Raw genomic sequence first — 25305 nt, 5'->3', positions numbered from 1 at the left:
GAAGAGTTAGTGGGCAACGCCATCCTCTACAAGGACCCCCGGTGATCTTTATCCCCAACTAGGCACTTTGCAGCTCAACCACCCCAAGGGACAGCAAGTTGACAAGCTTCTTAACCGTCCAACTTGCAAAAGCACTCATCGGCCATTACACTCATCGCTAAGGGACTCATCGGCTAGAACACTCTGCGACCACAAGATCATCTTTCTTATCATCCAATGGCATGTCCCCTCGCCAAACCACTCTGTGACCATGGGTTGGACTAACTCAGAGTGAGAAACCTCATAATCACGTTACACGGGCCATGCAACATGCTCCACGGCTCACAGCCAGCTACCTCAATTGATTGGCTACCTCATGCGTGACTTGGCAACTTCGCATGACACATGCACATAACCCAACCACCATGTAACATTGGACAATCTCAGTCCCTACCAGGTGCAAGTGGGCAACTGACATCCACAGCCATACTCGGACCAGGGACAAGCATGCATTTTGGAGGATAGAAAAAAAAAAGAAGGAAATGAGAAGAAAGAAGAAGATAAAAGCAAAGCAAGGAAGAGAAGAGATGACAAGCAATAGTGGGCAATTTCGGTCAAGCAAAAATTGGCTACAAACAACTAAAATACTTCGGTTTGTCTTACTCAAAACTTGTGTGAATTCTGTTTATCCTAACATAATTGCTTCTTGTGGCTTGGAACACCAGCTATGTAGCCCCACTCGAGCATCATTTGAATCTTCACCAATGAAATCTCCATCAACAATATTTCCACCCATGGAATCTCCATCGACAAAATCTCCATCAACGGAATATCCACCAACTGCTTACTTCCCCACAAGGTACCGAAGGAATGTATGTAATGCCTAAGGCTTCTTGATCCCTCCCACGGTGGAGTACGATTTTGCCCTCAGCAGACTAACAACCTACCTTCCTTGTGGACTTTGGCTTACAGGAGTGGGTCCAGTCAGACACACTGCTCGAATCAATTACCCCTACGTAAGGGTCAATAGGCGGGACTAGCCCCGAGCTAACCCAACCTCCCTGTGGAGGAGAGCGGGTCATGCCCTGAGGCTGCCTGAACATTATTTCATCCCACCACGACAAAAATTGGACACGGCAATGGCCTGAGTCTCACCTACTTTCCCTGTGGTATCAATAGAAAGAAGTGGGTCCAGTCAAAAATAATGCTCGAACAAACTACATCTACATGAGGGTCAACAGGCAGGACTAGCCTTAAGGCTGCCATAACAAATTACCTTGTCTCACCACGGTGAAGAGTAATCTAGCTTTAAGGCTGTCAACTGGTTACCTCCCTTAGGGGGACTAATGGGGAGAGCATGGTTTGAGGCACCTATACCCCTACCTCGATGGAGTGCAAGCTTGTCCTCAATAGCCCAACAACTTACCTTCCTCACAGGTGTCAATTGACGAGAGTAGTTCCAGTCGGGACTGCCCGAATAGACTACTGCCCCATGGGGTACCAAAGGGCAAGATAAGCTAGAGACCATCTCGACCCTCCCAGGGGGAGAGCAGGTTATGCACGATATTGGCCCACCCTCACCTATTGTATCAACAAACGGGAACGGATTCAGTCAAACACACTACCTGAATAGATTACCTCCACACAAGGGTGAACAGGAAGGACTAGCCCCGGGCTAACCAAACCTCCCCCACAGAGGAAAGCAAGAACAGCCCTGAGGCTACCTGAACAAATTACCCTGTCCAGCCACAATGAAAAGTAATATGGCTATAAGGTTGTCGACTAATTACCTCCTCTGGGGGGATGAACGGCGAGAGCGTGATTTGAGGAACCTCTACCCCACCTTCAGTAGAGTGCATGATAGTTCCAAGACTATCCGACACAACTTCAAAGAGATTGTCTGCTCCAATGGATAACGATTTAGAGCTTCCTCACACCTTAGATAAACAAGCATCTTTATCGCACATCAACCAGATAGTTCAGGTTTGCAAACTTTAGTGATTATTTACACTAACTAGTTTGACTTCTGCAGTGTACTCAAGCTTCGGTTGAAGGTTTGGGTTGAGCCCAGCTTTACTTACTGCTCAACCCCCTCTCATCAAGTACGAGGTTCAATGTGGCGAGCCCAGCATGACATGCCACTCAACCTCCATTAGAGAATCTGGGTGAGCCCAGCCTTACATGTTGCTCGACCCCCTCCTGCCAAGCACAAGGGTCAATGAGGTGATCTAGGTTTACGTGCCGCTCGAACTCCATCAGAGTATCTGGGTGAGCCCAACCTAACATGCCACTTGGCCCCCTTTCGCCAAGAGTGAGGGTCAACGAGGCAAACCTGGCCATACATGCTGCTCGACCTCTGTCAGAGTATCTGGGTGAGCCTAGCGTTACATGACACTCGACCCCCTCTTGCCAAGCACGAGGGTTAACAAGGCAGGCTAGGCTTACACGCCACTTGACCTCCATTAGAGTATCTCGGCAAGTGCGGCCATACAAGCACAAGGGTCAATGAGGCGAGTTAGACTAACGTGCCACTAGACCTCTGTCAAAGTAACTGGGCGAGCCCAGCCGTACATGTCGCTCGGCCCCCTCTTGCCAAGCACGAGAGTCAACGAGGTGAGCTCAGCCATACATGCTGCTTGACCTCTATAAGAGTATCTGGGGGAGCCTGGCCTTACATGACACTCGGCCCCCTCTCGCTAAGCTCGAGGCTCAATGAGTCAAGATAGGCTTCATTAAATTGAACCTATTTGTGCTACCCCAATACTTGTCATACTTGCTTCTCATATTTATGCCCATAGTACTAGTGATAATATCTTTACTCAAACACATATCATTTAATACATCTTCAATTATGCAAAGTTACTCAAAACATATATTAGCTACAAATTCAATAAACCCATCATGCTCTACAAACATTATTCCTCATTTCCCTAGTGGGAACGACCCTATTAGGTCAAACTTCCATTGCTCAAATGGTCAAGGGGACACTATAGGGGTCAGCTTCTCTGGCAGACAGTGTGATACTGGAGCTAACACTTGGCACTCCACGCATTTATTGACAAACTCCATCGCGTCCCTAAGGGCATGGGGCCAATAGTAACCCGCCCTTACAACCTTTCTTGCCAAAACTCTTTGAGTGGTTCCTACACACGCTTTCATGTATCTCTGCTAGGACGTATTGGGCTTCCTATGGGGAGACGCACCTTAATAATGGGGTTAAGAAACCCTGCTTGTAGAGAATTTCGTCGATCCGAGTGAACCGTACATCTCTTCTTTTGATCTTCTCCTCCTCTTCCTATTCTGTTGGAAGCTCTCCAATATCTAGGTACTTTACCACTTCTTAAGCCCATTCTAGCTCTCCTAGTCCCATCTCGATGACCTCAGTCCTAACAATAGGGACTTCTATCACTCTACTTTCAACTTCTCATGGTAGGACAGATTCCTCCATTCTTGAGGTTGTTCACATTATGCTATTACTTTCCCTCAGTATTTGTCCGATGCTGAAGTGACAAAACTAGTCACGCTTCTCTCATGCCAGCTACAAGTACTTTTTCAACATTTCGCCTTTTGCCGTGTACACTCCCAATACCTAATTAACGATTACTTAGGAGTCCACCTTTACCTCGACCTCAGTAGCTTCTAGTGCCTTAGCTATCGAAAGTTCTGCTATCAATGCTTCATACTTAGCTTCATTGTTGGTGGCTTTGAAAGCGAGTTTCACCATGTGGACCCCTACTCCCCTACCAGGGTGGCAAGATGAGCTGTCAACGAAGACCTGCCAGGACTTCCCAACTAGTGTGGTCGCCACTTTTTTAGGAAAGTCAATAAGTTCGGCGATAAAGTCTGCTAGGGCCTACCCTTTCAGTGTGTGTCTTTGGAGATAATCAATGTTGAACGCACTCAGCTCAATCGACCAACCCACTAGGCATCCTGAGACATCTAGTTTTCATAATATCGTCTTTAGAGGAGTTTCTGTCAGGAACTTGATCGGAGTAAGCTTGGAAATACCATCTAGCTACTGTTACCAACATGAAGGCTAGCATATCCATTCAAGGGTATCTCAACTGCATGCCCCACAAGGCACAATTCGTGTAGTACAAGAGCTTCTGAACTACTCATTCTTCTTTGACTAGAGCCATCGACACGACATGGGATGAAACTGCCAAGTCTACATAAAGTGTGTCGTTCGCGTGAAAATATATGCAAGTGCACAGAATCGTAACGAGTAATAAAGTGTTTTAGCGAAAACGGATATCGAACCCACAGAGATTAATTATGCTATTGAGTACTAAAATTTACTAAATTAAATACTATTTAAAAAAATCAAGATTTAAGGAATAAGTTATCTAAATTAAACTGAAGAAAATAGCATTAAAATTAAGATTGTAAATATAATAAGAATAGATCTAGTGCATTTGATTTTACCTAGCAAATCGCACACAATTTATTATTAGTCGTTATAAAATTTTAAAATTTTCAAGTTGATGATAAAAATCCCTTAACTATTTAATATCCTCTCTTGAATAATATTAATAATATCTTCAACTAATAACTCCATATCTCTATGTGAATTAATTAATTTGAGACTCATTAAGTTTTTTGGGTTTTTATTGAAAATTAAACTAATCGTGGTAAAGTATCTCTACTTTCGCTCAACTAATGGTGCTTAATCCTAGAGATCTAATCACAAATCACCTCGCAGTCTCATTGTGATTCAATAAATCAAACAATAATTAGCTAGAGAATTGGAAGCATTAAGAATAAGGAATAAACACTCAATCATGAAAATTTTGAAAATAAAATGACTTAGAATATAAATTGTGTATTCAATACCAGACTACATCAAAACACTAGAAAATAGGGGTGCTACCCACACCATACGATGCGGGGTAGCCCCCTCCCCGCATGGTGCGGGGGTGGGGTTTTCCCATCAGTCCCCTACCCCCGCATCCCTGGGGCGGGGTATGGAGCGGATACCCACCCCGCTTCATAAAAGTAATAAAAAAATATATTTTTAGATCCAAATTGTAAATCTAAATTTTGTAAACATGACTATAATTTAAAAATTATGTAGTTTTTAAATTTGCTCATGCATATTTTATGTAAGTTGTAGTGTAGTAGTTTTAAACTATATAGTTTTTAAATTTGCTAATGCATACTTTGTAAACAAATCTTAACAAATCGTAATATATATTTATATATACACAATTTGTAAAATATAAAGATATATTTATATTTATATATATAAACATATATATATTTATATATATATAGGGGGCGGGGCGGGAGAAATAGTGGGTGGGGTTGGGCCCTCCCCGCCCCCCACCCTCACTAGGGGGACTAGATGCCTAGCGGGGGGCCCCGCCCCCGCCCATGCAAGGCGGTGTTGCCCGCCCCTACTAGAAAATAAAATTAGTTCATAATGAAATTGAAAAGAAAAAGAATAAAACTAGTATTCTTTATTGGAGTCGGTTGATGAAGTATGTAGCTCTCGCTTCTGCTCTCCAGATCCGCCTCCTCCTTAAGGGATAATAATTGAACTAAGAATTAGATGTTGACTCTTGACTAAAAAAACCTCTAACTCTCTAGATCCTTTATTTATCCCATAAGTCTAGATTAAATAGATGTTGAATTTGAAATATGGAGTCAGAGAATTACTGCTATAATCTAGCCTGAAATCTAGAAAATAGTTTCTAAAGATAAATGTTAACAAAAGAGAAAATTATCCCAAGAATAACAGGATTATAAAAAATGGAATATTCAATGATAAGCGACTTGATTTGCTTAGCTCTCCTTGATAAGCGACTCGGGAGGATCCCATTGGGTAGATGTCGTGTGTGCTGAATATAACTAGTCTACTCAGCCAATGGCCAAGATGTGAGGTTCCTGATTGAGATAAAAGACTCTTGACCGGGATGATAAATTACTGAGCGGCAAGTTTCCTCTCCTTTGGGTCTCCTCGCCTATAGAGAGGAAAGTTTATTTGCCTTTGGGTTTCCTCACTTACTGAGAGGAAAGTCTACTTGCCTTTGGGTCTCCTCGTCCAAATCTCCTCGGCTTTCTTCAGATCTCGTTGCCTCTCGTTGATCTGAATCCATATTCTCTTTTTTTGTACGAAAATGCTCTCCTTTTGCATTAAATCTTCTTATTCCTTCAAATACAAGAAAATAAAGAAAAATATAAAATAAAATCAATAAAATTAAAGGAAACTGACACTTTTTTATAAATAAAAGAGTAATACAAATCACATAAAAATCACACTTATCATGTGTCCTCTTACTCAGGTTGGCTTAATAATGGCGAGCTAGATAGGCATTCTTTCAGTGCCTGAAATTCTTGATTGCAGTTGTCATTCTAAGGGTGTACTTTTTGCAGGACCCTAAGAAATGGTAGGCATTAATTTGTGGACCTACACACAAATCTATTCAATGTCGTTACCCTGCCAGTTAGCCTTTGGGTCTCGCTGATGTTTCGAGGGGGCTTCATATCCATGATTTCCTTGATTTTCTCTTTGTTAGCTTCTATCCCTCTCTCAGACACTATACAATCCATGAGTTTACCCGAGTCGACACCAAATGCTCACTTAGCTGTGTTCACTTTTATTTTGTACCAGCATAACATGGTGAAGGCATCCCTCAAATCTTCAAGGTGCTAAGATGGCTCTTTGCTTTTAACTAGTAGATTGTAGACGTAAACCTCTATATTCCCCTCAATTTGCTTCTTAAACATTCGATTTAAGAGTCTTTGATATGTTGCCCCTACATTTTTCAACCCAAAGGGCATGATTTGATAGCAGTACAATCCTTGATCTATTATGAACGAGGTCTTTTCCTCATTTGTCGGGTTCATCCAAATCTGATTGTGCCTCTAATAGACATCCATAAAACTCAACATTCGATATGCTGCCATATAGTCGACAATTATGTCGATCCATGATAATGGAAAAATATCATTTGGGCATGCCTTATTAAGGTCGGTGAAGTCTAAACACGTTTTCCATTTTTTGTTAGATTTTTTTACTAGTACAACATTGGACAACCACTTGGGGTAGTGAACTTCCCTGATGATAGCAAGGAGTCGGTCGACTTCTTCAGCTATGGTCGTATATTTCTCTGTGCTGAATAATCTCTTCTTCTAGTAAACTTTTTTGCATGCAGGATCAACACATTATTGATGTTCAATGATTGTGTTATCTACTCCTGACATGTCTTCATGGCTCTATGCAAACATGTCCCTAAGTTTGACCAGAAGGTGATTCAACGCCTTTCAGACCTCATGCTAAAGCTTGGTCATGATCTGTGTTGCAGTTTCTAGCCATTCTAGGTGTAGCATCGTACTAGCCTTAGCGATTCATTGGTTTCTGATTGCTGCAAGTTTTCTTCAATCTACATTTCTACGTCACTGCCGAGAAGGAACAGTGGGGGAGGGAGGGATGGGGGGACTTTCTAATCTTCCAAGATATAGATATCTGCTCCCCCCAACTTAAGCTCTTGCACATAACACTTTCGGGCTTGTTCACCTTGGACCTCTAGTACTCCCGCCTCCATCAAGAATTTTATCTTTGAATGGTAAGTAGAGGTGATTGCTCTAAGGCTATTCAAGAATGGACTCCCCAATATAGCATTGTAGAATGAGGGGGCCTTGAACACTAGGAAGTTGGTCATCGAGTTGGTGGTCTACAACCCCTTCTTGTCTAATACCGGTAGGGTTATTGCACTCAAGGGTTGTATCGCATCTTCGAAGAATCCCTTCAATGGTGTAGGCAACGACCGTAGTTTTCTAGGATCAATGCTCATTGTGGCAAACACATCCCAAAAGAGGATGTATGTTGAGCTTCCATTGTCGAACAAGATCCTCTTGATGGTATAGTTGGCGACTAACAACGTTACCAACAATGCATCGTCATGTGAGTATATGAACCCTTTGTAATCTTCTTCCCCAAAAGAGATGCTCTTCGTGCTCTTTTGCCTTGGCTACTTGGTTGGTCTATCTTTGTGTATGCTTTCTCATATCTAGCCCTGCTGGAGTGCACTTTTCTACTAGTCGCAGAGGTTCCTCACCCGATGAACCCCTTGCTATAGTACAGATTTTTGGTCACCTCACCATTGTTTGGAGGAGCATCTCAATCATCTCCCCTTGTTGATCGCCGCCTTTTTAGGCTCCTGCTTCGTTTGGTATCTTGATCTTAGGGCTGTACATTAAACCAAAAAATTGGCCTACACCGACGAAGACCAACCGCTGGAAGCTGGAACCGGCTGAAACCGGCGAAGAACCAGTCGGCGGTCGAGTTAAATTTATTAAAACCGACGTCGACCAGTTCGGTTCGCAGTTTGACTCAGGAAAAACCACTGAACCGGCCAACGTCTGTTATAACCCTTTTTTGTTTTTTTTTTGTTTTTACCTATAAAGAAACGACGCCGTTTCACTTTAATTAGTGAAATGACGTCGTTTAAGACCCTTGAATGAGAAAAAATTTCAGTGGAACGGCGCCGTTTGGCTTAAAGCCAAAGGGCGCCGTTCCAAAATTGCATTATACGACCTCGCCCCCTTCCTTCTTCTCTGTCTTCTTCTTCAAGCTCCGATTTCTTCTATTTCAAACCTTCGTTGCACACCCATGGCAGAGTCGCAAACGCGGCTCCTCTGTCCCAGACGATGCCGATGGCAGACCGAAGACCGCGCCGACGTTAGTCGAGACCAATGGAATCGGTTCTCTCTCCTCCAGTCGATCGGTTTCAGCCGGTTATAAAGGACGTTCTCCCACGTCGGTGGGGTTTCAGTTTGGCACTGAAACCGATGCCGACGAGTTAGTTTACACCCCTCTTGATTTTGCTTTGTTCTTTGCCCAGGTGCTCCAACTCACTACTTCCTCGTAACTCCTCGAATCTTCTTTTCATCGTATAGTAGTCCTCTATCCAATGGGTTTCACTTTGGTGGTGGGTACAAAAAAGTCATCCTCTATTTGCCCAACTACGTTCTATTCGATCTAGCGACCTATCCTCTAACTGCACATTTAGGTTGTTGTGAACGAATCTTGAACCACATATTCGAGGGGCGCTTACCTTTCTTACCTTTATCATGGTGGCTTCGCCTCATTTTCTTTGAGGCTCTTCATTCGCTTGACCTCTTAGGGCTTCACTCGCTTGACCTCTTAGGGTCCCTACCTTCCTATTTCATATTCACTTTCTATGGTGCAATTAGGTCTTGTAGTGTGTATTCAACATTGATGAAGTCGTCGACCCTATCCTTGAATTCTTTCAGTGTTGAGGGAGTCCTCCATGCTAGCTCAGCCATGAATGGACTTGGGGGCCACACCCCCCCCCCCCCCAATAAGGGCTGCTAGTGTAATTTTTTTCATCTTGATCATTGGTGGTCAATCGCTCTTTATTGAATCGGGCGAAGTATGCCTTTAGGCTTTCTCATTCTTTTTGCTTGATGGTCAAAAGGTATGTTATTAGTCATCTTCACCTCCTATAGGTCATGAATTGTGTTAGGAGGTTTTTGGCCAATCCTTCATAACTCATAACGATTTGAATTAGCCTCTTGCCATGCCTTTCAATGTCGAAAGCCTGGCATGCTACCTCCTAGGAAATCCGTGAAGGGTCATGTGTGTTTTGAAGTTCTCTAAGTAGTCTACTGAATCTCGCAACCCATCATATAGCTCTATTTGTGAGACTTTAAACTTTGACGAGAGTGGCACAACCCTCATCTTCGAGCTATAGGGTAAATATGTGCGGTTAAGCAACTAATCAATTGAGGATGACCCTCCCATCTTCTCGGCCATCTCCTTATATAAGACTATGCAATTCGTCGAGTGGCTTCTTTTTTTCCGCTTCCTTGATATTTATTCTACTTGCCTTGTATGCCTCTCCTTTTGGTTGTTCACTATGTTCTGTCATGGCACTCTCATTGTAGTCTTGGTTTTTCTGTCTCAAGCTCTCATTCTTTTGCTAGAAGGCCTCCATCGCTATACTTATCTTCTTTAATTGTTCTTCTATCTCCATAAGTCATGCTTCCATAATAGTGGAAGTAGTTTCCTGGTCATGGGTTGTATGGGAGCTTGTCATAGCAGGTATGTGAAAATCACATTGAAATGTCTTTAAGAAATATGCATTGATCCCACATATGGCATCACTGTTTTGGATGTGTTTAACTGCCATTTGATCTTGACCGCTAACTTGTGACAAGGAAAGAGGATGGCTAGTGTGCTTGGTGCACTTCCTATGCCTAAGTTAAAAATATATATGTTCTACCTTGCAATGGGGAATCAGAAAAATTATCTTGGACTGCTAACGTTGGTCTTTTATATTGGAGTAAATTATTGCTGATAATAATAGTTCATTCCATTTCTTGAATCTCAAAATCTTGTTATCAAATTCTCGAGATATGCTTTAATAAGGATAGGATTAACGTATTGATGATAAACATTTCGAATATCTTGTTGTTTCCTTGGGGCTAAATATCATTGATTGACGACAACTACCATATTAATCCTATTGGGCGTTACGAGCTCATGGTAGCAAGTAAATGGTGCACATGCAATTTTCTAACTTGTTGGGCCCATCATATCTCTCACTCGATATAGTTGGACTCGTCTTATGGAGATAAAAGAGGTGGGGGTAGCATAACGGTTTTCTTTCTCCGTTGCATGCTAGTGGCAGAGAAGGTGTTTAGTGGTGGCGAGGATTACATCTTTTTTGGGAGTGAGTGAGGGTGATTGATACTGTGAGTGAGTCGAAGAAGTGGAGGCAAGATGAATGAGATTGAGAACCGCTGGAAGAAGCTGAGGTTGATGAAGGAGGAAGCTCTTAACATTTGATGATGGAGGCTCTGAAGAAATAAAGTTCAAGGAAGATGTGTGTTTGGTAGGGAAGGTCTGGTTAGAGAGGAAAATCAATAAGGTGGTGATTGAATCGGTAATAGCTAAAATCTGGAGAATTAGTAGAAGAGCTAAATTCCACGTAGTTGGTTCGAATATTTTTGTGGTAGAATTTGGTAGCATAATGGATAAGTAGAGAATACTGGATGGGAGACCAGGCTTTTTGATGACCATCTATGCTCTTGGATTTCGACGGCTGTACACTTCCACACAAGATGCAGCTCAATGTTGAGAGATTTTGGATACAGATGTCTGAGTTGCCTCTCAAATGCATGAACAAGACGAATGGGGAGACGGTAGGTGGTACAATTGGAAGAGTCATCGAGATTGAGATAGGAGATGATTGGTTTGGGTGGGAGCTCTTTCTAAGGGCCTTAATTGAAATAGACATACCAAAACCATTGGCAAGAGGCAAGACCATAAACCTGATGGGGAGGAGTTACTGGATTCCTTTGATGTACGAGAAACTGCCCCGCTTTTGCTTTAAATGTGGATGCATTATGCATGATGAGTCAGGGTGTAAGGGGAAGAAGGGAGGAAAGGCTCAGTTTGGGGTTTGGCTAAGAGTAGGGAGTAAGTCAAAATTTAGAGATGGTTGGAGGAATATGGAGAGGATTACTAAAGTACCTTTAGAAGGAGATTGTAGTGGGGATGGTAGTGAAGACATAGGAAAGGGGGGAGGTACAGATAAAGATAAGGGAGGGGTTATGGGGAATGACGTAGAGTTTGTCCATGCCACTCAGGATAGTGATTTTTCAAGTAGGAGAGGCAGTGAGGAAAAGAGGGGGGAGTAGGCCGAGAGAGAGTTTTGGGCTTGATGTCTCTAAAGAGGGAAGGGAAATTGGGGAACAAAAGGGGCTATCACAGCAGAATCTAGAGGAGATTATTGGGGTGGAAGAGAGTAGTGAACTGCCTGAAAATATTAAAAGAGGCAAGGGGAAGGGGTTTGGAAAAGAAGAGCTATGGAGGTAGGGAAGAAGGGTGAGGATCTTACTAAATCATCATCACCTTCTAAAAGAATGTTGAGATCCGAGGTTGACAAAGAGGAGGTTGAGAGAGTTGACAAAAAACCTAAATGGTTGGAAGGATGTGGAGTCAAACCAAAGGAAGGTAGTACAACTAATTTGGTGGTGGCTGTGAAGCAGCCCCACCTATTCTCATGAAAACCTTGAGCTGGAACTATTGAGGGCTTGGGAACCCTCGGACAGTTCAAGACCTCTGCCATTTGGTGGAGGAAAAGAAACCCAATGTAGTGTTCTTGATGGAAACAAAATTGAGGAAAGTCAAAGGTGAAAATTTAAAGAGGTTGAAGTTTGAGGGTTGTATGGTAATTGAACCAGTAGGGTTGAAGGGGGGGTTGATATTGTTATGGGACCATTTGGTAGACGTTGAAGTGGTGAACTACTCTAAATGTCACATGAGTGTATGGATTAAAGAACTAGAATGTGAAGATAAATGGCTATTAACAAGCTTCTATGGATAGCCAGACTCTAATTTGAGGGAAGAAACATGGAGTCTATTAAGCTCTTTAAAGCCACAGGTTGATAAAGGATGGTGTGTGGTAGGTGACTTTAATGAGATTTTAGCACATGATAAGAAGATTGAGGGAAAGCAGAAACCAGAAAGATAGATGGTCAGATTCAAAGAGGTACTGGAATTGGGGGGTTTGTATGATTTGGGTTGGAAAGGGGATAAATTCACATGGAGTAATAAGCATGAGGATGAGACTTTTGCAAAAGAAAGGCTCGATAGGGCAATTGCAAACTTAAAATGGAAGGAAAACCATGTAGAAGGGTGGGCGGAAGTGTTGGCGGCCAGAAGTTCAAATCATAGGCCTATCTTGCTGAGTATGAAAGTAGGATTGGTTGGTAGACAAAAGAGGTTGTTCAGGTATGAAGCCAGCTGGGCATTAGAAGGAAAATGTGAAGAAATTGTAAAAACAATATGGCAAAAGGGTCCTAAGGATGGGAACTCTACCATGGAGTTTACTCACAAGTTGTCTAAAACTGAAGGTGTTCTTTCAAGGTGGAGTAAACAATTGGTCACTAATCAGAAAAAATCATTAACAAAAAAGACTACTTTGTTAAGAGAGTTACAAGAAAAAGAAGGAAGCCATAACACTGCAGTTATAAAAGAACTTCAAAGGGAATTAGGGATCATGCTGGAAAAAGGAGGATTTGAGGTGGAGGCAAAGTGCCAAGGTGAACTGGTATCAACTTGGAGACAAAAATACCAAGTTTTTTCATAGTTGTGCAAATCAGAGAAGGAAGATTAACAGGATTTAAGAAATTTTTTATGAGATGCACAGAAGACACACTAGTCCTGAAGGTTTGGCAAGGATTTTCAAGTCCTATTTTGAGAAGTCGTTTTCCTCTTCTGATCTATGATTTGGTGAGATTGACAAATGTCTGAGAAGTGTGGCACCTTCTGTTATCAGTAGCATGAATGAACAGCTGTCCAAAATTTTCACTAGAGAGGAAGTTGAGGCAGCTGTGAGGCATATGGCCCCATACAAGTCATCTGGACCTGATGGATTTGGGGCTTGCTTCTACTAGAAACACTGGCATCTTATAGGAGAAGGAGTTAGCACTTCAGTTCTGGCTTGGTTGAATGGTAATTCTCTAAATACTCTTGCTAATTATACTTATATTACCCTTATGCCCAAGAAAAAATATCCTAAACTGGCTAGTGACTACAGACCTATAAGTCTCTGTAATGTGGCTTACAAAATAATGGCAAAGGTAATGGCAAATAGATTAAAAAATGTACTAAATGCTATTATTTCTCCTAACCAAAGTGCATTTATTCATGGGAGATTAATCACTGATAATATCATGGTAGCCTTTGAGGTTTTGCACACCATGAAAGTGAGGAAGAAAGGGAAAGTAGGGAATATGGCCATCAAGCTTGATATGTCAAAAGCTTATGATAGGATTGAATGACCTTTTTTGCAAGCTGTCATGGAGAAAATGGATTTTTGTTCCAAATGGATAGAGCTGGTTATGAAGTGTTTGTCTTCTATTACATACTCAATACTTGTAATAGAACACAAGGAAACCCTTTATCTCCTTATTTGTTCATTTTATGTGCTGAGGGGCTTAGCTCTTTGTTAAACAACTCAGACCAGTAGGGGGAGACAAGGGGAGTTACTGTCTCCGAGGAAGGACTCGAGCAAACCATCTTCTTTTTCCAGATGACTGCATTCTATTTGGTAGAACCAAGTTTGAGGAATGGGAGAAGATCAAAGGGTTACTTTGGCAGTATGAAAAAGCCTTAGGCCAGTTTTTGAACAAAGACAAGACAGTAGTTTTCCTTAGCTCTAATTCAAAGGAGGAAGAGAAGAGGAAGACCATGTAGAGTGGTGGAGCTATGATGAAAGGCTCTTATGAGTCTTATTTGAGGTTACCTCCAATAGTGGAAAACTCAAAATACAATGCCTTCAGGTGTATTAAAGAGAGAGTGTGGAAGAAGATCAATAATTGGAAGAACTCATTTCTGTCTGCAGGTGGGAAAGAAGTTTGGATTAAAGTAGTTCTTCAAGTAGTGCCCATGTATACAATGAGTGAATTTCAACTCCCAAAGCAGTTGTGCAAGGAACTCAATGTCATGCTAGGCAAGTTTTGGTGGGGTAATCACCAAACAGGGAATGACATGCACTGGTGTAGTTGGGAAAGACTGGGGAAACAAAAGGGGAAAGGGGATTTGGGTTACAGGGATTTAGAGAGCTTCAATTTGGCTCTCCTGGCTAAGCAGGGGTGGAGGTTACTTTAAAATAATTCTAGTATGGCTGCTAAGATTATGAAAGAAAAATATTTCGATGATAAGTCTCTTTTGATAGCAAAATTGGGCCATAGACCCTCTTATCTTTGGAGGAGTATGTGGAATGATGTGAGCCTATTGAAGGAGGGACTGAGATGGAAGGTAGGGAATGGGGGAAAAAATAAAGATTTGGCGTCATAGATGGCTTGCATTACCATCTTCTGGTATGGTACAGTCTCCAGTTTCTATACTAGATAGAGAAGCCTATATGTGTGAGTTGATACATAGTCGAGGGGTGTGGAATGAACTTTTGATCAGGAGCATTTTTAACAAGGTGGAATCAGATCATATTTGTAGCATGCCACTAAGTGAAATGGGGTTGGAGGACAGGTTGATATGGGAACCCTCAAATAAAAGTTTGTTTTCTGTTAAAAGTGCATATCACTTGGAGAATGATAGGAAGCAGGCTACTCGAGGTGGATTTTCAAAGCAAGTAGAGAGGGAAAGAAGTTGGGACAATATTTAGAGGTTGAATGTACCAAAAAAGACCAAACTTTTCTTTTCGAAAGCTATTAATGAACTCCTGGCCACTGAGGAAAATTATCAACAACCCTTTGTGTCATATCTGTAGAAGAGAGGAGGAAACCATTATGCATGTAATCTGGCAATGTCCAACAGCATGTGATGTATGGTCAGAATCCCTGAGTAAGTTGTAGAAAATGAGGACCAATGAACCTGATTTGTTGGTACTATGGGATAAACTTAGGGAGTTACTGAATGAGGCTGGGTTGGAGGTGACAGTTGCAGTGATGAGTGGTTTATGGTTGAGGAGAAATGAAAACATTTTTTAGGACAAATTCAAAACCCCAAGTCTAGTCTTAAGAATAGCAAAGAATAATTTGTTGGAATTTCAGTAGGCTCAACAGCTGGTTAAAGCAAGGGACAGCAGCACTGAGGGAAGTTGCAAAAGAGCCTTAAAGTTGCAAGAGCCAAGCTTGGGTTTTGTGAAAGTAAACTAGGATGCAGCAATAAGAAAGATGGAAAAGAATGTGGGTATAGGGGTTGTAATTAGAGATGAAGAGGGGGAGTTTTTAATGGCTGTGGAAGGACAGAAGCTCAATGTTGATCAACCTGTTGTAGCAGAGGCTTATGCTTTGTGGAACGCTATGGATGTGTGCAAAGAACTTTGTCTGATTAAGGTGCTGTTTGAAGGGGATGCTCAAGTGGTTATTAATGCAGTTAACTCGGCAGCTGAAGATCTTTCCTTCTATGATGGCTTAATAGAAGACATGAAAATCTTACTAAAGCAAAGGATTGAATGGACAGTAGCAAAGGAAAGCTTAGACTGATTTAGTTTGAATCGAAGATATACTTGATTGTATTCAAAGAATTGTAAAAAGTGAGAGTTTATGTAATGACAAGTGATTAATAAATATAGTTTTATTCAAAAAAAACCTCTTCAGATATTAGAGTAATTTTTGTAAATCTTAAATAAATTATTAAAAATTATTTGACGTATTTAAGGAAATAAAATAACCTCCATGTTCAAACATCCACGATAAAAGACGGTCGAGTAAATTGTTTTTTGGGACCAGCACGTGTAAGGCCAAGATTAGTGCTCACGTGATCGAGATCAAGGGCCATTATTTTATATACCAGGCCATTTCTGCGTCCGACTGTGACGGCTACGTTTCGCATTCTCAGATCCCACTCCAATTCGCACCTTCTCTGGCCTCTGCAAAATCAAGGTGATCCGCAAACCCTATTTTTCTCGACCTCGTTCTTCCATTATAAAATTCTTAAGCTCTCTTACATATTATTGAATCTTGTTAGTTATCGTCCTGTTGACTAATTTATAGAAGCAATTTGTGTCTCGATTTCGGATGTCTAGTTTTGATTTCGCTTTCCATTCGCTCTGATCTGTTACTTCGACCATCTAAATCGAAAAAATTTGGATTAAAAGCTGCGATTTCTCACTTATCAAAAAAAAAAAAAAAAGCTGCGATTTCTATGTTTTATTTAGTACTTTATTGGATATGATTGATTATACGCATGAGTTCTTAAGGTGTATTTTTGAGTTTTAGAGGAGTGAATTTTTACATGTAATTGTTGCGCAAGTCCTGGTTTCGACTCCACGATATAACGTGTGTGTGTGTGTGTGTTGTGGGATAAAGTGGCATCCCATGAATTTTTTTTATCTCGCGATATGTGGGCGCGCGCTCGTGTGGAGAGGGGGATCGAATGATATTCCATGGTCTTTTTGGTTGATGAGAGAACGTGAAAGAAAGATTAGTTATTGGAATTTAGGTCCTTTGATTATTTTAGTTATTATTTTCGGTATTTGGTTTCAGAGAAGTTGGCCATCGCTGTTGACAGAATATTTGTGTTAGGCTGAAGGGGTAATCTGGGGTCGATTGGTATTTTTAGCTGCTTGTTTCATGATGATTATAGGCAACAAATGAAATTAGGTGAGCTGTGTATTGGTAATAGGACCAGAAGAGTTTTATTAGAGTTTGAAGAAAACTAATTTTGGTAGCTCCGTGTGCGGGTCTGTGAATTAGATTGAGTTGTTGCTGGTACATTGTTCCATCTGTTTTTTTTTTTTTTTTTTTCTTGTTTTCTAACTGAAAAATATTTTTCTTGCTGTGGGTTCTGTAGTTTCAAAATGGCAGAATCAAAGCCCGGATTGAGGAAACCAGTGTTCACTAAGGTTGACCAGCTTCGCCCAGGCACTAGTGGGCATACCCTCATTGGGAAGGTTGTCAGTACAAAAATGGTATTGCAGAAGGGCCGTGCTGATGGTCCTCAAGTACGCCAAATGCGAATTGCTGAATGCTTGGTGGGTGACGAGACAGGAATGATCATTTTCACTGCTAGAAATGACCAGGGTACATATCATTCAATATTAATTGATGGAGCTTTGATATGTTTTCTTTATTGTGGCATTTTATAATTGCTATTTTCATTTGGGAATGGTTTTGACATCATCAGAGGACTCTATAGTGTTTTGTCAGGTTTCTTTGATTTAATTTTTTATAGTTAGTGTTTTATAATACTTTTATTTTCTGGTGTAGACCGTATTTTTTTTCCTCCGATTAATTGTTTACATTATGCATATAAGAGTTGAGCGAATACCTAGTTGGTATTACACATCTGAATGGAAGATTATTGGGGTGAGTAACGTGGATGATTAACACTTTTCATTTGGTAAAAATAATTAAAGTTTTGAGCTTTCTGGCCAACAATTAAACATCTTTGCAATGAGGGATTTCTGGAAAGTTTGCTTGTGGCTGGGTGGACCTATAGAGGGCCTGATGCAGTTATTTGATTTGTATAGCTGATTTCCAATTAATTTGAGGGGGCAGATTATCATTTAAATAATGCAGTTTTTGGTTTTTTATGTGATCAAAAGTTGAAGCCCTCTCCTTAAGAGTTGAGATTGATTTTAATTATCAAAAAAAAAAAAAGAGTTGAGATTGATTTTTGTGTTGTGAAACGTGTTAAGATATGAGTGTATTCACATGCTATTTTTTTAATTTATACTTATAAATATGCTGATACCAGTGTGAGAAAGCCAATTGATACTTTTCTTTTACATTTCTATATATATATATATTCTGTTGAATGATTGGTGGCTTGAAATTCGGAGTCTACTTGTTGTGGCTCCTTTGCTCTACATTTTTTTTTTATTTCTTTTGGAAGTCAATATAACTTTGACAGGATGCTTTTTAGTATGAGAGTTCAGAGTATTGAAAGGTTTCTACAAATGATTAGATTGGTGAGCTAGTAATAAATCTTGTGCGGGCCAGGGGTTAGATTCCTTGTTCAATTTGATATGATCATTTTGGGTTTCTGCATAGGCTAGGGAACCTTTAGTAGATGCGTACATTTTGGAAATGCTTATGCTGTGATTTACTGTCATTGTAATGGCTGAATTCATTGACTTTGCATCATTCTTCGTGAAATGAAGACTAGCAATAAATGGCATCCTCAGTGATGTTTCATTCAAAATTTATACTGGTTGACGGAAAACATTATGAGCAACTTTAAAAAATGGAGTGGCAAGTAGGACCAGCAGTTTTGGAAATAATTTTGTGTAGCGGATTACAAGATTTCTTTTTCCTTTTCATATTACTTACATTTTGTGTAACGCCCCAATAGAAGGCCCAAACCACATGGCCTATACTCCAAAATGACTAGTCAATGATACAATTGGAGCCCCATTGGAACCCTATAAAGAGCAAGAACTTCTCATTTTTAAGTAAATGCAGGATCCCATAAGCCACCTACCCTTATCCTTATCACATGGGGTATCACACTTTGCTTCTAACTAAAAAAGATGCTAGGATTTTTAATAAAACAACTTTGCCTGCCAGCTAAAACGAAGATGATGCAGTGTTTTGTTTCATTTGAAAATGGTAATGCAAACTAGAGACTATCCTGATACTAGGCAGCCCAATATGTCAACACATTGGATCTCTCATGAGGTGTATTGGACCGGAATGATAGAACTTTTGAGGGCAGGGAACATATGTTGGAGGAGCTAAAATATCTCTATTTATTCTTTTCCTTTGGACAGCTTCTACGGACTATAATGGTCTTAACTTCTGTAATTTTCCTGTATTTTGTTCACCTTGTAGTTAGGTGTCTCTTGTATAATCTGATGTACTTGGGTTGCACCTTTTGAGCCTTTTAATAAAGTTTTATAATTTATAAAAAAAACATGTTGGGCCACCCATACAACTTGAAAGTCCAGGTTTTAAAATTTAAAGTTATTGTGTTCGATTGGGAGATGTGGTGCTTCCAGATTATCTTTTGTTGTGCTTTCAGTGATATTTTTGTATTCTATGCTGCAATCTGGCTGATAGCATAAATGCTAGCACTATTAGTTTAGCAGTTTTTCTGATAATATTAACTGAAGATTACATAGTTTAGTTTAGTTTATTTGCTGCTGTAGTTCCATTGGGTTGTGTTTGTGATTTAACTGATATTTTCTCTGGATAGACAACAAACTTTCGTTAGTATAATCTCAAATGCTTTTCATGCAACTTCACAAAAAAGGGAAAAATAAGTGTTTCCTTGTGTTTGGAAGCTTTACAAGGAGCATCGGCCATCGGTATTCTCAAATTATTTTTCGTTGAGTAAGATACATTTTACTATTGAGGGAAAGGGATATTACCTTGGTACACAGGGAGTATACATGGATCCACTCAACTAACAAAAGGGAAAGCATTGGTATTAAAATAAATGGTATATTTGGTTTTATATTTGGGGTTTACTCTCTTGTGCCAAGTCTGAAGGGCCTTACCGTGATGAGGTTTCACATCTTAAAATAAATGATAAATAAGAGTTGCGTGAAAGGGTATCGGTAAAAACTTTATAATATTTTGCATAAAGATTACTTCCAAACAGGTGTGAAGGCATATTGAATTACTTACAGGTCTTGCGACACAGTGAGCCTGAGAAATTTCTCATTGGCTTCCTGTTACTATTTCCCTGTTTACATTTTAGCTTTGATATTATTAAAACTTATCAAAAAAAAAACAGGTGTGAAGGCATATTCACCTTTTTTCTTCTTCTTCTTCTTCTTTATTTTATTTGAACACTAAGAAAAACCAATTAATATGTTTGAATTTTTTCTTTAATTTTTTCTATTATGTTGTTGTGTAGTGGACTTGATGAAAGAGGGCACCACTGTAATTCTGCGAAATGCTAAAATTGACATGTTCAAAGGATCAATGAGGCTTGCTGTGGACAAGTGGGGCCGTGTTGAAGTTGCTGAACCTGCCGATTTCACTGTGAAGGAAGATAACAACCTGTCACTGATTGAATATGAACTTGTGAATGTTGTGGAAGAGTGACTTTTCTGGACAGTTGTCACTTCCTACTAAATCCTCATCCTGACCAAAAAATAAAATAAAATCCAGAAGAGAGAATTACCGTTGTCTTTGGGGCTCCCACTCTCCCAAATGCTCTTTAAGAGTTCACTTTTTAGTAGAGGAAATCTGGAAGCTAGTACTACGCAAGTTGTTTCTACCTTTGCAGCAGATCAGGTGGAACCATTGGTTGAACCTCCAAGCACATGGTGACAGCTGCAGCTCGATGAAGATAAAGCAACTGGCTTTTGGGTATTGCTTTTGTTTGTTTTCTATCTATTTAGTTTTGGCGAGTACACGTTTTTCCTCTATTAGAGTATACATTTGATACTAAGACTATGCACGATATGTCTCTATACTCTGTATAACTTGGTCTTCTATTTCTGCCTTCATGACACTTCTATTTTCATGCTCTTTTGCTGTGAAGTTACATGTTCACATCTGTTCATCTGAAAAATTCACTTTCTTGATTGGTATGAAGCATCATAGCTAGCAGATATGAGGAAATGCCCTGTTTTGGTTTGGGAATGTACTAGACACTGCTCACATGGTTTTTCCCCATGTGATGTGGATGATATATATTCCATTACTGACTTCAAAGAAATAGTTGTGCCCTTGCACTGCTTTTGCAAGCAGTAGGACTTGGTTGATTGACAGGAGAGATTAGCCAGATTTTTTGAGGCGTGATTTTTATATTATTGCCAAGAAGTATGGGATGTTTACTGCTTTGCCTACTGCTGAAGCTGTAAATTTCTCTACTGTTGCACTGAATTTATGTCGACTGGATACGGTAGAGGAGATTTATAGAAAGTAAGCTGTAAGTTTTCAGCTGGATATGGTACACTTGTCAGTGCGTGGCACCGGATCTGGATTTCTACTTGTGAATTACATATGCATACGGCTTCTGGGCTCGGGGACTCGGTAGCCCACTTCGTTTCTCATCCCTCTGTCGTCTTCACTCTCTGCTCGAGTCCTATCTTAGGTTTCCATAATTATTTGAGCTTGGTTTTAGATGTTGATTTCGACTTTTATCGATAAGCTTTACTTTACAGAGTTTTCTCTTTTTGCGTCTTTTCTCAATTTCAATCAGATTAACTATAGACTACTTGAATAATCTTAATTCTCCAGCACGGATTGCTGCCTTTAAATATTTGAAGAAGCACATCAATACCAGTAATAAAGTCAATGGCTTTTTCAGCATTTTACTGTTCCCAGTTTAATAAAAACACAGGTTAAAGACGAGAGTTTTTCGTTTTTGTCTCTTTTTTTGGGGCGCCACTCGCCAGGGGGTTGGCTCGGACTCTGGCTCTGGAAGTAGGTGGCCGTATCGCACGCAGGCTGTTAATAAACTTATTAACTTTCTCGAGACGTTGAATTCACAGAATATGAGGTTTTTAATACTCATTAACTACATCTATTGTACGAGAAAAGCAAAAATCTCAAGTAGGCGAAACAATTGCTTATCCATCTGTACCCTACCCTCTACGGAGTCGGTGGTTTAGTTGTCCAGACACAGGATCACAGAAACAATTGGCCCTACTGGAAATTCCCACTTTCTTTGTCTCTATGTAAGTGGGGGGACTCTAGCTTATCATCCCCTCAGAGCAAGTGAAAGGACCACTCACATGGCAGATAATCAAATAATTTTTTTTGATAAATAAACAACCGGCAGATAATCAAATAATATAAGAGCAGAGCACCAAAACAATGGAGGAAAAAGAAAAAGACAACTCACGCTCTTCGAGATATGATGTACCTCGCAAAATAGACAAAACAATATTTGATTATGCCGATTGACAGACGTCACAAGGCTAAAACGAACAGATTTTGCAGTATTACGATTGACAGACGTCATATAGGGTATTCTTTGAATCAGTAAGGCTAGTGAGGAGTTTGATGCAAACAGAATGGTACCAAGAAAATGACACGGTAAAACCGTAATGTATAATCTAACGATATGTTTCTTAACAGCAAGGACGAACCATAGGACATTTCCTCTATTGTCTGCTCCATTTTCAGTGCTTTTTAAAGTTGCCTTTTATCATTCTCTGACTCTGTGCGTACAGAATTTGTAGTTAGAAGTTCTGAGTACTCCATGGATAAAATTTAAGAATAATATGGCTTGGATCGTTCCATACCAAAGGTTAAAAATATTGATCTCATATATGTACTTAGCAGATAAGATCGATGTAGATGTTGCAGTCAGATGATGCGAGTGTTCGAGAATTCTGCTGTCAGACGTTGCCTCTTCGTAGCAGCTCCCTCTTGAAGTTTTCATCATTATTTTTCTTACTGGCTACCAGCCTTCTGTATATTTTGACTGCTTTCTGAGGGATATCAAGTACCAGACCATGCTTTGCTTGGTGGGCGTGGTGGGTACAATTTGCACATGTTTAAAAAGTTGGATAGACTCAAAATGATCATGCAGTGGCCCTTTGTTTGTCACTAGGCTGATATATAGGGCATTTGGCCTGTGTGACTTTGCTGTTGCACATGGATGGCTTGGGTTTGTCTCCCACGCTAATCGATCGAAGAAGTTAATGCTCATACGGTTCATTATTTTCTGGAGTAGGAATAATTACTTCTGGAGTAGGAATAATTCTATCAAAAGTAATGATCAATATTGCATAAATAGATTAGACAATTGACGCTCCTGCATGTTCTACATCCATCAAATCCCACTTGCAGCTTCTTTAATTAATTAATTTGGAAGGTTGTTTGGTGGCATCAACCAGAAAAAGCTACAGTATCGCCCATTTTGTACCTTGTATCTCTCTTTAGGCTATTTGGTATGACATCAGGCTGACCGTTCTACACCTGGAATTACGTAATAAAACTCAAGGCAGGGCGTTCTGCGCCTTTATTTTTGCTAAAAATCAGCTTCACCTAGAGGAATATAGATAGACGTTCATGCACAACGTACAAAACAACTTTACTTCATGCCACACTCCCATATAAAAACGGAGAAATAGATGATAGCAACCCCAAATGAAGTACTTCAGAGATTATTAATTGTAAATGGAATCTTGGACTGTTGCATATAGGTTAAATGCCACAATTAATCAGTCAAACCAGGATGCTGAACTTGCACTTATTTATAACCTTGATGCATGGAAAGAGCACTGAAGTCTGAATTGGTAATCCTTTGGATGTGGCATCCGATCAAATGTCAAAGCACTGGTGTCAATAAGTAGTCAAATTATAAATGAAATTAAGTTGTATAGTAAAGAGCTCTCTCTGCTTTAAAGTATGTCTTAATCATATAATGCAGGAATCTTGACATGATATTAAATTAATTTTGTATCCCCCGGCCATATATAATTCGGGGCGTGACACTCACAGGTTGACTAGAATCAGTGTTCCATTATATCCCTCTTGCATTGGATGATTCAAATTTTTCTGTCTTCCCATGATCAGGGATTATCTGCTTACCTATTTTTCAAATCTGCAAAGAGAAGGAAGATCTTGCTTTAGGGAGGTGTTATTTCCAAACCCTTTTTAGCATCTTTACCTCCAACAATTTTTCCTGATAACTAATTCCCATGCATACAGATTGTCCTTAATTTCTTGTCTCATACACCCATTTACCTGTTTATACCCAACCAAGCTTACCCTTCTCTCTGTCTCTGTCTCTCTCTCTCTCAAGCAAAAGATAATACTCTACTGAGATACTCTGCTGCAAAAGAAACTACAAAATATCGTACTCATGTCGGGCACAGCTCTTGTACGTAGTTGGTAGAATCTTCCTTATAATTATAACCACAAGCCTGAACGATTAAAAATTTGTAATGAGTTGTCATTTTGCGAAATTAATGGCTGAACATGTGAAATCACATGAGGTTAAGAAGCAATGATAGAAACTTTGAGGTCTACATCAACAACTCTCCTAGCTCCTGATCTGATCTTTTTCTCATGTATCATAGAAAAACCATGAGAGTCAAGAGTAATTAAGAACCTTCCTTAAATAATCTTTTAATACCCACATTGCATATATTTGATTGCTACCAATCACAATCATATATATCTAATGTTTGTTATCATCAAGTATTAGAAAACTAGTCGGTACTGGACTTTTATACTATTAATCACTAAATAATCATGAACTAAATGAAATGTCTTCTGATTACATGTGATCGATCCCTGTAGAAATTGAACTGAAAGGATGATGCATGATTTGTGTTGCGCTGGCGTGTGCATGGGTGTCAGTATGTGTTCCACAAATAGAGAGAGAGAGAGAGAGAGAGCAGATTCATCAAGTGGGAATATAGGATCATGGCTGTGTTTGACAATGAGTGATTCCTACTGCAGTAATGCCGCTCATGGGAATGAAACAGTTGCATGCGCCTTTTCTCTTCTTCTTTCTTGATAATTATCTTTTGGAACACGATGGCTTTGAATCCTGGTGCCCAATCTCCGCCCAAGGTGGAAGGTACCATGCATGCATTAGGCTCAAAAGACGATGGGCTAGCTATTGTCTCACTTTTTATTGCATGTATAAAAAAATGTGACTTATCCAGTAGTACTGGGTTTAATTGAAAAAAAAAAGAAAAAAAAAATCTTGGAGTTGATACATCAACAGCTTGGTAGATCAGATGTCCTGGGATTGGCATTCTGGCATGGAAAACAGTTTATAATGGTTTATTTCCTGGTTTCCAAAATTAGTTTGCGGACATAAAAATGTGATACAGTGCTAAAAAAAGAGAGAGCATACTTTACCAATCAGAAAGCATTCATGATACGATTCTCTATGAATCCCTATGGCTAAATAAACGCAAGAATCTGGTTCCCTTTCTATATAGTGAAGGCTCGTTTCGT

The 25305-nt window shown here is 40.0% G+C and overlaps 1 protein-coding gene across 1 annotated transcript; it reads left to right on the top strand.

The window, feature by feature from the left end:
* Positions 1-16203: 16203 nt before the first annotated feature.
* On the top strand, positions 16204-20947 carry LOC122310932 (uncharacterized protein At4g28440-like). The gene is made up of 3 exons (XM_043125204.1): positions 16204-16362; positions 17273-17502; positions 20285-20947. Exons 2-3 carry the CDS (start codon positions 17280-17282, stop codon positions 20473-20475), a joined length of 414 nt encoding a protein of 137 aa, XP_042981138.1. The 5' UTR covers positions 16204-16362; positions 17273-17279; the 3' UTR covers positions 20476-20947.
* Positions 20948-25305: the final 4358 nt, after the last annotated feature.

The sequence above is a fragment of the Carya illinoinensis genome, chromosome 5 (assembly GCF_018687715.1).
Source record: "Carya illinoinensis cultivar Pawnee chromosome 5, C.illinoinensisPawnee_v1, whole genome shotgun sequence".
Classification (NCBI taxonomy): Eukaryota; Viridiplantae; Streptophyta; class Magnoliopsida; order Fagales; family Juglandaceae; genus Carya; species Carya illinoinensis.
This window is presented reverse-complemented; position numbering and strand designations above follow the sequence as displayed.